Raw genomic sequence first — 17,355 nt, 5'->3', positions numbered from 1 at the left:
ACTTCACACTCTAACGAATGCGTTTACGCACACTCAATGTAACTCCAAATGCAAAATGGATCCTTGAACTCTCCATGTGCGCAACACAGCTCCACACTCTTCTGTAGCTCCGCAGAGTAAATGTAGCTCAACACGAAGTATGTCACTTCTCACTCTAAATAGATTTACGTTCCTTAAAGTAACTCTGCGCTATTGCAACCGCTATGCACTCTTAATGTATCGCCATACGTTCCATGAGTCCGTGAACTCTTCTTGAGCTCAATGTAGCTCCACACTCTTTTGTAGCTCCGTACGTACCTATGCAAGCTCTGAACACGTACAAAATGTTGTTTTTGCATGTCAATCAAAACTATTACATGCGTTTTCAATGAGACTCTTCATACAAAATCCAATTTTAATCATAATTTGAATTTAATATTCTCGCATTCTATCGCATTCTTCTACATAACTAAATATAAAACCATTAAGCAAGCTCTGAGCATTCTTTTTGTACAGGAGAGAGTCGTGATTCTTGTATTCCTTACATCTGTATTCCTGTCAAACCCGCAAGCGCTGCAAATTTGAGCACAAAATAGTGAGCAAGAATAGCATGGTCGTTTGCAGACGTACCGGTTTGGTAGTAGAACTGTTCTACTATTAAGCTACTATAAGGCAGACGGAATTCCAATAGCTCTTTTGGCGTGTTTGTGGTATAACAAATCTTCCTTCAAGCTCATGTTTGCTTAATTTTTTAGGACTCATCCTGTAAGTCTACTTGAACCGTCCCCTAAACCCATCATTAGTGCAGATAACTTTATCTCACATATCGTTTCGCCCCACGCTCCCATAAGTTATGATAAATGATCATTTGCTAACGATTTGCAGGCATGACTATCACATTACTCCATCGTCATCGTCAACGAAGCGGGGCATCAACATCAGCACACATCCAGCTAATGCTCCTAATTTAATTATTGCTGTATTTAAACAACTACAGATAATTGATCGCAAACCGGTACCGACCAGGTATGCAGGTGCGAAAAGTAAACATAATCACTCGGAAATGCTCCAAATTTAGCACTATGCGAGTGAAATGCCACAGCTTAAGCCCGCTCTTTGCCACGAAGCGAAATGCGCGCCGCACCGCAGTGCCCGGGATTAGGGCGAAGAGACTTATGTATCATTTTCTCACCTTCCGTCACGCGCCACGCTTTTGTTTTAGGGCTCGCTGGGTAGGTTCAAGCAAAACAAAGCAAAAAAATGGAACTCCCTTACTACGCCCTTCCTTTGCCGCATCGCTCTGGCGCACGGTGAAATATCTGGTTACAAATTGTGTGCCCAAGCTTATGTTTTTGCCGCAAGTACGCTTGTCGGTGGCCGCAACCTTTTTCGCTGTGGCCCCAGAGCCGGTGGCAGTGGCTTCCTGAAGCCCGAAAAGTGTCACCGTGTCTTTTTTTTTCTTTCTTTTCTGCTTTGTTTTGCCTCCTGCTCGCCCCCAGTTTGTGTCTCTTGGTGGACGTTAGTATTTGCTGATAAAAGCTAAAACCGAACACTGCAGTGTGCCGCGACTGGCTGCGCCCGGTATCAAGGGGATCATTTTCCCATCCATTTCCTCTCCCATGCCTTTGGGCCTGGACGCAAGAGGACGTCGTAGAAATGGAGAGTAAATTTTGAAAAGGATAAAGACTAAGGAACCGATCTGCCACGATGCGCACACGGACACGCAACGGGAAGGTAGCAACGGTGGGGAAATTTCTTGTGAAAAATGGCTGGTCTCATCTTTCCGGCGCTGCGACAAAAGAGTCTCATTATTGTTATTAATTTTTAACTAACACCTCTGGCACCGGGCACAAACGGGGCGGTAAAATCGAGGGCTCGGTGTACCATTCACTCAATTTATGTGTCCGCCGGTGCGGTCGGCGGGCACGGTGTGCGATGATGGAAATGGGGTACATTTTCACCTCAGGGATGAGTTCGTGACCGGGGTGGCGTAGTTTTGTGCACGCTCTTCATTAAAGGAAGGTTTCACAAGTTATGATGCTTTTTGAAAATTTTTGGTGTGTGTATTAGGTTGTTTTTATGTCTGTTTGTTTCTTAATTGTGATAATAGTGTAGAAATTATAACGCCGTTTTAGATACATGTCACAATAATGCGTTTTATTAATTGCTGCCTTTGGAAGAAGTTCTGAACATCAAAGCTTTTCCATTCTTTTATCCTCTAAATCGTCCAACGAACACCTTCAAATTCGATTCATTAACTCATCCCTGCCCGATTGCTTTAAAATTCAATCTCCAGCAACTCCAACCCAACCAACCAACGCTGCCCCAGCTGCCCCAATATCGACCTGGTGTCCCAGACAATGGTGCACGCTTTTTCCAACCTGCGGTAGCCTGCTGATTGACACTTTTCTCCGGCACGATATTGACGAGAGGAGTGGAGTGAAAATTCACCATTTTTGCGCCGGGGTGATCGGGATCGAAATTCACCTTCACGATACGCTTTCTCGAACTTTAAGCGGAGCGGATGAAAATGGAAATTTCTACTTTCCTATTCAAATTGCTTAATTTTCAATTCGGTGACAAATTTTCGATACGCTGTTCACGTTACGCTCGAGGTGTTTGAGTTTGGGAGTCCCTCCCGGTCGCTTTATTGGGGGGTGATTTGGGAGAAAGAAAAACGCCCCTCCGTTTTGGCCTTTATCTTTCAGACACGGTAGATTACAAAGGAGAAAGGAGCTTTGGAGTTTTCCTGTTTTTCTTGTTTTTTTTTCTTTCTTTTCGGTACGGTATCATTATTTAGGCGCATAAGCGAAACTCATTGTTGTGCGGAATGGTTGGGATGAAAATGAAAATTATGTTTTTTTTTTGCTGCTTTTGCTTTGAATAATGCTACGGTCATTATTGATTTTTAAAGGAAAATTATGTCCTGCCTGCCGAACGAAAAATAACAGATGGGAAGGTTCTTTTGTCCCCGCTTTGATCTGGGTTTTGAGGTGTTCCAGCAATGGTGTCGGCAGCTAACGCAGAAACATTTTGATGCACTGTGATGTTTCGTTTTAGAGGGTAATGTTGGATATTAAAAAAATCATATATTAGACATTAAAAAATTTATGCAAATATTACAAACCAAAAAACATAAAAATAAACATGAAGTAAATGAACCAACAATTCCTCTATGTATTAAAATATACTTCTACGCATTATTACGAATGTTTAAGGTAGAAGCAGTGATCTGAAATGTATTTAATAATTATTGAAGGTTTCAAGGAATGATTTTTTACTGTTCTTGATGCTTAATTCCTTCAAAGTGATGAAGTAACGAGTTTCCTCATCGTTCTTTGTAAGCGATTCCAAATAAGTCTGCTCTTTCGATGTATGTTACTAAGGCAAAAAAAAAACGAAAACTGTCGTCTCCTTTGTGGCTGATCCTTGAAAAATGATAGCATTTCTAACTTCTATGCAATTCGTTACAAATCCAATGCACTATGAATTTACAATATTTTATTGTATTTAAAGGCAAACTGAAAACGATGTTAGAATAATTAATCTCACGGGCTGTTTTGATATGAAACCTTATTACATTTTACATTTAATTTACCTTTCAAAGCTGTACTTATATGTTTATTAAAGTAAGCGCTATTACATATTCAGAATTGAAAGCTCACTTGAAAAACCTTGCATGACGTAACGCATCTGTCAATTGGGTATGGAAAATAAAACCCAGATTATGCATAGAGCTAAACTGGCTGGCTGAAATTTCAGCTTTCTAAATTAAATCATGAAATGATCCAAAATTGCTGGCTAATAAAGTATACCATAAGGAAAAATATGTGTCAATGACATTTATTTAAAAATTATACAAATGCTTTCTTCAATGCGTTTAATTTCGTTTTATTGCATTAAAGAAAATAAATATTTTGACTCAATTTGAATCAATGCAAGAAGTATTAATACGCTCGGTTAGAATTCCTTTCTGTGTAAATAATGCATATTTTGCGCCCCTTGCAAACACGAGGCCCATCCGTACTTTATGGCTGCACGATAAAAGATATCAACTGGGCCTGGTAGTAAATCAAAAAAGAATGAATAGACCGTCCTGTACAAACGCTCCTGAGTGAGGAGTAAAAGGAGCGTACAAGAGAAAGGGAGAAAGTGTAAGGAGAGCTCCCAACACCTCCTGTACATCCTGCACTTGGCCTGCGCCCTGCTCGAAAATCAGCGCTCGTATACCCTTGTCAGACAATTTCAACAAACCATCGTGGTGGTAGTAGCCGTAGTCGGAGTAGTAGTAGTAGTAGTAGCTCCACAAACGCTCTGCAGTAGGGCGCTGCACAGGCACAGGGTGGATTGTTTGTCGAGTGAAATGGACAGCGCTTACCTGAGTTAGCTGGGATGAAGCGTAGTAGGACACCCGGGATGGACAGACCGATTCCGGTTTGGCGTAGACCGACTCCGTCCCCGTTCCGGCGGTCCCGTTCTGCCCGAGGGGCAGCAGCGCTGTCGCGTACGGCGACGGTGAAGGGGTGCTGCGAAACCCTGCAAGTGAACGTGAACGCCCGGAAGCGCAATGCGAGAAACACAGCGATTGGTGTCGTTTGTGTGGTGTGGGATGTCCATTTAGATACGGTTCATGTTTATATTCGCACAAGGGGGAAAAAACGGGGAAAGTGATGTAGAGCCATACATGCCGGGTTCGCTTTTTTTGTTTTGTTTTGGGAGGGTGGGATGACGTCGACAGGACAAACAAAGCGACCAATACGGAAATAAGGTGTGCGATGGGGTGGCAGAAGGGAAAGCAGAAATCAATTTGAAACTTAGAAACATTTAATTAAAGTAAATTTAGCAGGAAGCACAAATTGGGCGCTGAAAAAGGATCGCACCATTTTCCGAAAACTGGAAACGTGTTGAGCGGACATCGATAGAAAATAAAGGAAGGAAGTGGTGGAGGGAAATTCACTCCCCAAGAGTGACACTTACACGACTTTTTCGACTCACTGATGGGATATTTGTTGAGGCTCGCTATCGTTGCGTAGGAACCGCTGTTCGCGCTGGGCGGCCGTCCCAAGGGATCCAGCCGGATGAACACATTCTGGTGGCTGCCGTACGCCGCGGTGGTGAAGCTGGTGCTGGTGGAAGGGAGAAGGAAAGGGACGAAAAAATAAAAGCATTAATAATACACCGTACATCGAACCCACTCGGGTTTTAGAGTGGAAATATTTACAAACTGTGGATGCCAACGAATCCATTGCATCCTGGGAAAGGACCGGGAGAAGGAGAAGGAGATTGTCACGACAAGGCACAACGGTTGCATCGACTGCACGGCAGGCAGGGTGGACATGAGACATGAGCACAAAAAATAACACGAATATCGATGAAGCATAAATTCCCTGTCATCCTGCGTCCCTCCCGTAGCTACCAGAACGTCCTCCACCGGCCGGCCGGCAGGGAGTGGAGCGTCGGCGGAAGCTTCGGAGCAGATCGGAGAACAGAAAAGGGATTATCTGCCCGTGTGTCCCGTGTGTCTTGCGTTTCAAAAATCTGTTCTGGGCGCCTGGGTTTGGGGTTTGGCTCGGTTCGTTAACAAGACGGTACTGTTTTTCCGAACAGAACGGAGGTACCGGGCGTTCTTCTTCGGCGCTCCACGTCGAGTTGTTCCGTTGCCACAGATGGGTCTGAAATGAACATGTTCGGACATGTGTTACCAGCCCGGCGGATGGTTCGCATGGGGAGGGCGAGTGGACGGCCGGTGCAACGCGACAACGCTGCTGAACGATGGTGCATGTTTTCTGCTCCGAGAAACAAGACCGATATTAGCACGTTGGTCGGATGAGATTGCAAAACACTGGCATTAAAAGTAAAGGGGACATGGTGGTGAACGGGGGAGAGGGGAGGACGGGGTACATGGGTTGGAAAGTATTACAACGTGCCAGAAAACCGAAGAAAGGCAGGTTATTGTAACTGCCGGCGTAAAGTGTATGCACTTGTGGGCTGTTGAATCGTGTTCATCTCCTGCGAGGTGGATTATATGCTTTTGATTTATTAAATATTTGATATGTTTGGTAGCAACTAAGCGTTTGATGGACTCTCTCTCTCTCTCTCTCTCTGCCTTTGATTACCTGATTTCTAGCAAAGAAGTATTTGTTGATCGTAAGAGCTTTGCAGCAATTATCGTAAATTTTATTCAACTTATTTTTCTAAAGTCATATAGTTTTTTTTGTATTTCAATTAAGTTCAATCTAATCCAACTAGTCTAGACTAAGTAAGTAACAATGCTGCATTAATTAAGAAGCTGTTTTGCTATGGCAGCTAACCAAACATATTGACAAATGAAGGTATGTGTAATACTCATCCTGATACATTTTTAAACTTCAATCTACTTTAAATTAATTTACTTTTGAACGTTGTATGAAGAAACAAATTATATCCTTTCCTTGAAGACCAGTGTCTGTGCAAAAAAGTCTAGGCCAGAGGGTCTAAGAAGGTCCAAGGCACGAACTAATGAAAGGCAGTACAAAGGACAAACTGACGATCCAATTGACATTTAGAGCATGAATAACCGGGAATTAGAGCAAATTCCCTTAAACTGGAGCCTTAAACTTCCCTTAAGCTGCACCAGTTTAAGGGAATTTAGAAAAAGTCCTGTAAAATCAACTGTGATGCCTCTTTGTCGTTGCTTTCTTCTAGATTCTATCGGAAATGATGTGTCCTATCGTTATAGTTGGTCGTGTAGCCATTTCATACTTAAATAATATCGATTTTTTTATAAAATAATATCACACAAAATTCGATTTTGATTTTCATAAAAAAAAAACAAAGCTACGAATGTAAAATGAGCTCGACGGCATCGTCAATCGATACAAAAAAGTCTAATTTACGAGCTCACCCAATCTTAGCGCTTTCAACACACTTGATCACACGTAAATCCACAATTTCAGGTGTATTGAGTACTAATCGAGCAGATATGGGAAAACAATTTCGAGCAAATGTCACTTGGGGAAGATTATACCAGCTGACTTAAATTCAAAAGTTTAGTTCAAAATGTGTAATGGCAGCTCCAAAAAGTTGTTTTTTGATATTTGCTGTACGTTCCCAGCTACCAACAACGTTCTAAGTATGTTGGAACACGAAATTGCTTATTTAATTATTTTGCTACCCTGTGTCGCTTATGTATTTAAAATATGAAAGAAAATTAGGTTCTATAAAATACATCTAAATTCATTTAAAATATAAATACACTCATAATTACGCCTAGATTATCGGGATACGTACTGTAGCGAGTCCTGCCGAATCTGCTTCCGGGCACGCACGTACATCGCACTGGCAATGAGTCCGACGACCAGCACGAGCCCCAGTGCACAGGCCGCCGCTCCCAGTAGAGCCGGTCCTTGCTGTGGTGCTATTTCAGCCGCCGGGAGACGATTCCTCGCCGGATGCATGCCTGAAAGAAAGCAGAAGAAAAACACACACACAGAAACCATAACAGATATGTATGCTTAGTGTAGTGTAGTACCAACGAAGCTTGTTTGTTTAATAGCGCCACCCCGAAACCCCGCTTGACATACATTCCCAACACAATCGAAACGCTTATTGCTTCATAAAGAACCTGTTGTTGGTGAAATTTGTCACCAGCATTATTCACGGTGTGGTTTTCGAATTCTTTGGCATTTTTTTTTCTTCTACAGCATAGTTCCACCGAAACGGCAATGGTAGCTTTTAGAGGTTGTGGAATTTATGCTCTCATTTGCTGCTTGTTTGCCTTGCCGGGAGGTTGCTCCCGACGCCTTATCGCCGATAAGCAGCAAAGAAACAAACATTATTTTTTATCGACAACACGCGAAACCAGGCATTAGAAGGCAGGGCAGGCTTAAGGTTGCCCGCCACATAATAAACTCGCGCGAAAACCTCGATTAATACCCGGCCTAGCTGTGGTTTGCGCGAAATGCGGAAGCGTATTTAATGTTTCACTGCGTCCGCTTTAGCTCGCGAGGGGAAGTTTAAGAATTTCTTTGTTTGTTCACCAACTAGGAAGCAACGGTTTTGTCGGAATTAATTGAAATTTATCACATTCCTACGGTGGGCAAAAGTATCGCGAGGCGAAAATATTTGAACCCGCCGGGTGGGGAGGCGAACTCGCAAACGCAAGAGGGCAGAGCAGAGTTTGCTTAAGACCAGCTCAGTGAACTGAAGCAAATAGTGTTTTGCTCTTCTTTTAGGGCTGATCTCGGATGTATTTTGGTTTGGTGGCTTTTTTAATTAAAATAATATATAGACAGATTTTATGTCAATAATAAAGCAATGGAATGATGCTTGCGGAATCATATCCCGAAATAAGCGGGAATAAATTAGTTTGCCTACCCATTTTGACTGCACAATGAAGCACACGCAAAGCGCAAGCGGGCAATGCAAATCAAACCCCCTTTGGAAAACAGGCGTACAGTGGCTGTGTGGCTTTTTGTGATTGTATGCGTGTGAATATTTTATTCTAAATAATCAGTTCTAAATCGGTTCGGCTCGCTGCCATTCATTGCTGGGTTCCAAAAATTGCGCACACTGCCAGAAAGGAAGGAAGCAAAAAAGGAAGGAAACCAGCAAATCGAAGCCATCAATTTGCATTTTATGCCGCATCGATTTGAAAAGCGATATCAACCGTTTTCGGGCCTCCTCCCAAAAATGGAATTGAAAGGGGGAAAAATAGAAACGGACAGGGAAGATAGGTTGAATGAATATGATGCAATCAACATTCGATAGATTTGGGTCGAGCGTTGGGGTCGTAGAGGACGGTATGGCGTCGTGTGTACGAGTTCGGGGCCGGGAAGTTGCGAAAAACAGGACGATAAGCTATTCAGTAGAGCGAGGTAGGAATGAAGCATTTCCATCCAGGTTGTTGAAAAGCAAACAGGGGAAAAAAAGGATTGCAATAAAATATTTGCCATTTATCTGCATGCATTTTGTGCACACTGTTTTGTGTGTTGATAATCAAATTATGCGAGATATGTTCGTTGGAAATATGTGGCAAATTGCAGTAAAATGTCGTCTTCTAATCAAGAATTTTAGAATACTTATAAGTTTGAAGATAAGATAAGGAAAAGGGACTCCAGAGCGGAGCTTGAGCATATAAAAAATCATTGTTTATAACTATTAATTATGTAACGATCAATCAAGAAATGATTTTAATGCGTAGAAGAACTACAAGAATAGTTATTTCGGAAGTGTTGAATTCTGAAGTTTAATGGTCAATAATCAAAGTAATACTAGGGAAAGAATCCTAAATAAAATAATATTTTTTCCAGGCATACGAATTGCATACCTTCAGGCGTCTTGAGGATACATAGCGAGGTGCCAGAACCAGTGCTGCAAAATGTCATGAGTATCAAGAGATTTTCACCAACGAAAACAATGAACATATTCGTGGTAGCTTGATGCCCATTGCTGATACTCAATAAAAGTGTGTCATGACATGCCGAACGCGACACGCGAATTCTTAAGTCCAACGCGATACTCTGACTGACAATATGAGCTTCAAGCAGGCGCAAGCATAATCATGATCATTTTCTGGCTATGAACAGTGCTGCCAAATGCCACTGTTTCAGTCACCAACACTCATGATCGAAACGAAGCTCAAGTCAGCCCACGTACACAACTGAGTTGAACAGTGACGAGACTCAAACAGTTGGAGGATCAATCTCATGCTTGGTGACATTTTCATTAACTCCTAACTCTGGGTCACTCACTTGGTCACGACATTGTTGACGGCGATAATCGCGACATTCTTGGAATATACTTGGCGCGTGGGCTCTAGCAACAAAATGAGTATGCTTTCTCCCTCTATCTGTTTTGATTATCTGTCGGATCAAACAGAGTGAGAAAACATGCTCATTTTGTTTCTTGGAACCACTCGCATGCACCGTATATCTCCCATGACCATCGCGATGATCACCGACTGAAAATGTCGCGACCAAGTGATTGAACACGAGTTGGTTGCACACAATGTCACCAAGCATGTGATGGTCGCACCAACTGTTTGAGGCTCGCCTCTGATCATCACAGTAGAGGTCGTGACGTCTGGAATGATTTTGTTGCAGCAGGAATTTGTCATGACTATGTCAGTGATATTTTGCAAAACTGACCACAGTAAAAAAAAGTCATGACATAGTGACTGACCCAGCGATAGTCGCAAAAATGTCATGAAGCATGTATTGGTCACACCAACCGTTCTGAGTATCACCTCTGATTATCACAATTGACGTGATACGTGACGCTGATATGGATTTTGTGTCAGTCAGATTTTTGTATGACATTGACAGTGACATTTTGCAGCACTGGTCAGAACTAAGTTTGATAAACATTATTGCCTTTCAAAATTTGAAAAAGCATGAAAATATAATAAGGATAAAGAGAATAAAATGGTCCAGAAACAATAAAAAGTGCCTTATAAGAGCTAAAAATTTAAATATTTTCTTACTATTTCCATTTTAATGCGAAAACCTTCATCTTAAACACTATTGCCTAATGAACGTTTAAAGTCTTGCATAAAGAATGTTCACCCGTCATAAAACGCTTCCTCACCTTTGATGCAAATTTTGTTCCGCTTGATAATCAACTTCGTGTCGTTATGCTTGGGCGGGCCCTCGACGTGCAGATGGATGCCAACCGGCACCTCCTTGGTCACGTTGCCCCAGCAGACGAGATGCACGGTGAAGCTTTCGACCGTCATCGGGATGATGCCGCTGGACGGAATGTCCAGCTCGGGATGCTGCAGCGCTCCCTCGTTGTCATCGTAGTGGACCGATATCGTGTAAGGAAGCTGGCAAAAAAAGAAGGAAAAAAAAAGAGCCATTAGATACAGATAAGAGTGAAAGCTCGGGCGAGAAAAAGAACACACCAGTTCGTTGCTGGAGTGTTCAACTCGAATGGAACATCCTAATTGATGATAATCGAAGCGATGTCTCTCTTCTTGGCCCGGGGACAGTAATCATCGCCGGAACGGACACCCGCTCAAGAGAGTATAAATTAATATTCAATATTTAATCAGCACGCTGTGCTGATCTATGCCCTTTCGCTGGGCATAAATACGTTCGCGATAATGATGTATCGCTTCGGAGCGAAGTGAGGACGGCGCATTTTAATTCCAAGCAGCGCGTTTAATGAAGCGATATTATCGTTTGTGCAATCAACCGGCAGCGAAACTCGACTGGAAACGTTGCTAGATGGATGGAATGATGGACGGTTTGCAAAACTTTCTTTGGCAAAACTTGCTTCTTTTTTCTTCACTTCCAAAGCAAAGTAATTGTGGATGGGCAGAAAGTATGTAACGATGCTTTTAATTAAAATTTTCGTGACCCACTTCGCGTGCACGCTGAGGAGGGTGATTGATCTTTGAAGCACCGTTGATTGAGTTGGTGTAGTTTGTGTTTTAGAGAGTTTTCGGCGGGCGAAAGGTCGCTCTCGGAGACGAGAAGGTTAATGAAGTGAAGCAATTTTGCGATCTACTGAAGCACGAACGAGGCAATTAAAATATTTCACTGTCTGTGCGTTTTTTTCTCTAAAGTTTGGAAGAACCATTCTTCTAATCAATCGATCGAGCGCATCAGAAGCCAAACCGGGGCAAGCCGAACTTCCAACCACTTGTAAAAAGTTGTGAAATAAATTGTGTAAAAATTAACAGCAGACAACTCAATAAACCACTGTATTATTCACATGCGCCTCTCCTACCAAACAACTCGAAACCCCAGGCACGGCCACTCATCGAGCACTGCTACGGGGCGGAGGGAGAGGGCGATAAAACAATCGAGCCCTGTCTGACACTCTCGGAATCTAATTAAAAACAACAAAGAGAACTAATTGATTCCCGTCTGCGAATCCCGCCGGTAATCGCATTACTGGTGCAAGCAACAAATAGCCTCCCAGTCTGCAGCGCTATGGGGGAACGGGGAATCGCTTTTTTGGTCCGAAGTTCGTTTGCGGAAGCTGTGTTGAATGGTCATGCTGGATCAAAACCGTCTGTGTTTTTCATTGGACACAGCAGAGTGTTACATGCTTTGTAGCAGAATAGGTTCTTTTAGGGATCGAAATAGGAAAGTAGTTTGGGGGACTACCATTGTAAAGGACCTGGACAGGCAACACATGTTCTTTGTGATCATGATGTACCTTTACATCGTAGTTTTGAGTGGAAAACATGAAAAATATTTCCTGTTTTAGCTTATTAAATAACATTTATTTTAACACCCTAATTTGATTGACCGTCAATTTTGATGCTCCATTTTGCATACAGGCCAGGACCCATCTCATAACGTCGATGCTAATTTCTCCAACCCAATCAGGATGTATTTTGATTGAATTTTGATTCCCCCGAATGGTCGTATCGTTTGTGCCGCAAATGGAACTCTGCGGGACACTTACTCTTAGTGCTCGAAAAACCAGACATCGGGCCTCGCGCCGAAAAGTCGATTGATTAATAGAGTTTACTTTTGGGCAGATTGGTGCTGACTTCGGCTGAAGACCTTTGGCAATATCTGCTCTCTTTTGCACTGACAAATTAAATCAAAGCCAAAGGATGATTTAAACCCACCCCGAAGGAGGTCATTCAGGGCAAGGACGACACAGGACAGGCACAAGGCGATATCAGTTTGATTGCATTAAGGCAGCGGGGCATGGAAAAACAGTTTCCACCGTTTTCACAAGCTCGCTTTATCTCTCTCTCTCTCTCTTTCTCTCTCTCTCTCTTTCTCTCTCTCTCTCTCTCCCTATCTCTCTTTCTCTCCCTCAGAACGTCATCCAACAAACAGGACGATCGCTCGCTCTTTGCATAACTTTATTAGTTCCCGTCCGTTTACGGAGTTTACTTTCGCTAAAACTGACTGACTCTGTGCCTTTATTTCTGTTTAGCCAAACTCCTCCCTTTACATCTCTGCGGACGAGAGGATGAAAGAGTCGATGCCCGAAAAGATGCCGAGGTTTTCCATTAGCGTGGCGAAAGTTGTAAACCGTGCCCCTAATGGCGTTGCGTGTAATTTTATTACGGCGGTGCGTTGCGAGAACTTTTATTTACCAGCCCAGGACAAATTACAAAGCCCGGATGAGGAAGAGTTGAACCTGACAGCAATCCTTTTATCCAGGAGGGCATGCTAATGGAACGGTGGATGTGATGCAATGATACGGCGGCACCGTTGTGCGTGTACACTTTAAAATTTGAAAGATTGTACATTATCAAGATTTATAAAGGCAATCAAACGGAAGCGGGGAATCTCTCCCCAACATCCTCGCCCTGGCATATACCGCCACTCCCCGTTTTTGTGTGCAATTCCTGAAAAGGGTGGTTTGGGTTTCGGTAGGAAGTAATACCGGTTTCCACCGGCTTGAATGATGTTCGGCAAGCTATTGAGAGATAAATTTTCATTCCATTCGGTGTTCATTCTGCCTCCGATTCCCCAGCGAGGGGGTGCAGATGCTCGGCAAAGCAGACCACACTGACCGGACCGAGCATCTGTTGAATGAAGGGTTACTGTGGTCCAATCGTAAAGTGGGGAATTTGCCCCCTACCCCGCTCTCCGGAAGTCCACCATGCACAGTCAGCACAAAGCAAAAAAGCACCCACACTGAGAGGAAGAAATTCATCGCACAGGATCCGCTTTGCTGCAGTTGGCAGGGATGGCACTGCAAACGGTTTTCTAAATTTCCGTTCGAATACCACCAATCGTGCAAACAAACCGCACTTTGGGGTTTTCACATACACAAAGAAGGGGTATTTTTTGTGTGCTGTCACTTTTTCCCGTTCTTTTTTTTCACTAGAATGGCACTAAAACTGACCACCGGGACCACCCAACGGTCGCGCGTGGTTGTTCGATCCGATCCGTGGTTCGAATGAAATTGAAATTTATGGCCATTTGTTCAAGCGGAACTGTTACTGTATGTTTGGGTGCGTGTGAGTGTGTGTGTGCGTTTCCTTTTTCCCTTTTTGCTACTTGGGGCTTGTGTGTGATTGCGTCTGTTTGCAGTAAAGAATTGGTTCTTGATTTAAATTAATCCACTCCGGGTATTTGAGAGAAGGAAAAAAAGCGTATAGCCATCTTTTCCGGTTAAAGGGGTTTCTTTATGTCCTGTATGTCTGAAAAAAAACGGGCGTAGTTTATTAAAGAGGTGAAAAAGAAATATTTATAAGTATGTGTGAGGTATTCTTCTAGGATTCTTGTCCTTACACTCAAGAACAGTTTGTTCTTATCGCGATTTAAAGTTATTATCGTTTAATTAAAGTTAATTTATTGATGTTACTGTATTTATTTGATTTTTTTGTAATATTTTTAAAATTTTGTAAATGATTTGTTTATTTTCATTAAAAGTTTTTACAAATATTTTTTCACTATTCATGTCATAAATGTATGCCTTTCTTGTGGCAATACCAATGCTTATGAAATGCAATTATTCTTCCTTTTTTGGGCTCACAGTTTCGACAGTAACAAAAGCTAATAATAAAAAAAATCATATTGTGTAATTATCCATAATTGTACAGATTCTGACGTTTACAGGGTTTCCAGGAGTTATCATAGCTGTGGGATAGTTTGTTGACTCTTTCGTACGTGAAATGAACTTAATGTATTGAGAATGGGACTCTATTGCACCCTTGTTAGACAAATCCAATAGGAATTTCCTAGGAGTCTGTGCTAAACGGGTGCCAAAGAGTCCAATTTCCATCATATGCAGTTGACTTCCCATTAGAAAGAGTCAAGGAAGTGTCCCACAACTATGAGAACCCCTGGAAAACCCTGTATCAAGGCCTGTCAAGGAGTAGTCATTAACTACATGCTTTGCCGTACGATCAATGGATGGTTTTACAAAGACCCTACACATGCTTAATATCTCTATTTAGCGTAACAACTGTATGCCTTTCTCTTGCTGATATGGACTTGGTTATATATGACATGATAACTTAACTCGTGTCAAAAAATTCTGTAATGTATACGAGAGGCACACGCCACAAGAGATTAAAACCCTTGACGGGCATGATGATAGATCATAGGATATGATGGCTGTACCACGAGAAGGAATTAATTACTGACCACAATCTTTTAGTTAACGTGACGATTAAGCTTGTGGAGCTCTAAATTCAGACAACCTAAGCTACTCAAATAACTTAACTTATAAAATTAAGCAAAAACTCGAAATTTGTTAACCAATTTCTGCCAAACAGTCTTCAATCGGAATACATTGTGGACTAAATGGAACATAAATCGTACGGCCAAGTGGCTTCGATAGATCATGCAAGTGTGCCGCTCTCATAGATTCTAGTAGCGAACACTCCGGTATCCTTAACATTTTCAAGCATTTAAAATGTTACAGTGCTTTGTGGTCTTGCAATAAATTGCATTCTGACTAATAAATTTTGATCATCGGAGGTTTGACATTAAAAGTGATGAATAAAGATTATGGATATTATCTGGTTAAAACTCGCATTGAACCCACAGTATAAGCCGGTCTCGTAGTACAGTCGTCAACTCGTACGACTTAACAACATGCCCGTGATGGGTTCAAGCACCAATTAGACCGTGCCGCCATACGTAGGACTGACTATCCTGCTATGAGGGGAAATCAATAAGTCACTGAAAGCCAACCCCACAGGCAGGCCTTGACCGACAACGGTTGTTGAGCCCAAAAGAAGAAGAAGAAGAAACCCACAGTATCAGCGGTAAAATGTTAACATTACGAGTAATTTGTTCTAATCTTGACATTTGGTTTCTAAATATGGAGTATTATTTTTAATAAACTTGATACAACATCGTTCAAAGCCCATAGAAACTTCTCGCCTTTCCTTATCTGAGAAAGTTTGCTATCCTCCTGCTCGTCGCTACCGATGCTGCGTGTTCTGCCTTGCTTAGCCCTTTTACGCGAAGGTAAGAAACTACGTTTGTTTTTTTTTTAAACAACAAATGTCTCTATTCATTTGGCGTGTTACTACATTTCCACTGGCGCTAAAAACCCCTACAAAAGAAAGGGCGGAAAGGGCTGGAGCCCCCCCCCCCAAACTCGGCCCACTGGAACTGTCATCGAATAATTTGCATAAACGGAAAACTGCCAACGGCACTAATGGAGCACGCTCGCCACAAACGGCAGCCCGGGAAGAGGTGCACAAAATTAGAATAAAAGAAAGAAAAAAAGTTTCCACCATTTCAACAGTCGCTAAACAAATGCAAAACAAAGTGTTCAAATGAACCGCAGACCGGGTTTTCCTGGCGTTTGGCGAATGTTGAAGTTTTTATTCACCTTCTTCGGCACACAAGAAAAAAAAAACAGGCCCAGTGGAGCGAAGGGTGTTGTAAAAACTCTTGCAATCCCAAGTACCAATCGACATGTAAAATGTGAGTGAAAAAGAAAATAAAAAGAAAGAACCTTCGGTGGGAAAGAAGTTGAGGCGGTAGAAAGTTGTCATTTTCCCACCCTTTCCCACTGTTTTCGCGAAGTTGTTTGCTTATCAGAGGATTGCGAAACGGGGTGGGAGCTGTTGTTGTAGTTCCTTTGCTGTTCCTTAACCAGCACAACGCACGGAACGAACGGTGTGTTCCTTAAGACTCATTCAGCCTTTGTCTCCCAGGTCAGAGCGCGCCCGTGTCTTGGCTTAGTGATGGTGTATTTTGTTAACTTCCTGTCGTTCCGTTCCCACAATCGGCAAGCGGCGGTGCAAATTAAGCTGACCCAGTTTGTCGTTTCCGGTTGAAAGTTTTTGCTCTGTCCGTGAAGGAAGTAAAACGATTTCCCTTTGCTTCCAAGTGCCACCCCGGAACGATTGTCATCTGGTTCAGGTTGTAACAGCTGAAGGATATGGTGATAGTTTGTAGCTTTTTCTGTTTGGGTTTTGCGTTTGTTGCAGTGAAGTATGGAAATTTTATCGATTTAAGGTAGAATAATGTTGGTGTACTTCCATAATCCATTTGAGAGGTATTCATAACTAAACTCCAGACTCTGCTTCATCCAAATCCGTAGGCTTACTGTTGGCAATGGGTCTTAGTGCGGGAAAAAAATGTTCCTTTTATACGCACGGTTGCAAGTTTTTCGCTCATTGTAGCAAAAACACGCTGTACAAGCAAGGAAGAATGAGCCGGGCTCGCCACTATTGCTGGCACTTTCTGCAAATGGTGCTGAAAAACCGCCACCAACACAAAAGATGATGAAGAATGGCAAAGAAGAGCCTGCCAAGCTTTCGCTCAATTTCCAATCCTCTTCATTGTAATGCAATGCGCTACACTTCCTCGTGTGCCGGTTCGTGCAAGCATACGAGCGGCCGAGTAATCCACGCTGCTCGGGATCAGCGCCAAAAGCATGCGAACTAACCACGGCCCTCGGCCCAGACATGATCGGGCATCGGCAGCGTTATCCGCAGTATCTTCT

At 42.6% G+C, this 17,355-nt stretch overlaps 1 protein-coding gene across 4 annotated transcripts in view; it reads right to left on the bottom strand.

Annotated features, from left to right (window-relative positions):
- The window catches only part of LOC121593256 (tyrosine-protein kinase Drl), a 60,876-nt gene that overhangs the window by 27,785 nt on the left and 15,736 nt on the right, over positions 1-17,355 (bottom strand). For all 4 annotated transcript variants that reach the window (XM_041915473.1, XM_041915474.1, XM_041915475.1 and 1 more), the window contains exons 4-7: positions 10,546-10,783; positions 7,249-7,417; positions 4,957-5,105; positions 4,358-4,515 (exon numbers count right to left, since the gene is read on the bottom strand). In XM_041915473.1, coding sequence (XP_041771407.1) covers positions 4,358-4,515; positions 4,957-5,105; positions 7,249-7,417; positions 10,546-10,783 — 714 coding nt within the window. The remainder of the gene's footprint in view (positions 1-4,357; positions 4,516-4,956; positions 5,106-7,248; positions 7,418-10,545; positions 10,784-17,355) is intronic.

Source organism: Anopheles merus, chromosome 2L (assembly GCF_017562075.2).
Source record: "Anopheles merus strain MAF chromosome 2L, AmerM5.1, whole genome shotgun sequence".
Taxonomy (NCBI): domain Eukaryota; kingdom Metazoa; phylum Arthropoda; class Insecta; order Diptera; family Culicidae; genus Anopheles; species Anopheles merus.
The sequence above is the reverse complement of the archived record's forward strand: the minus strand, read 5'-3'. Positions and strand labels throughout refer to the sequence as shown.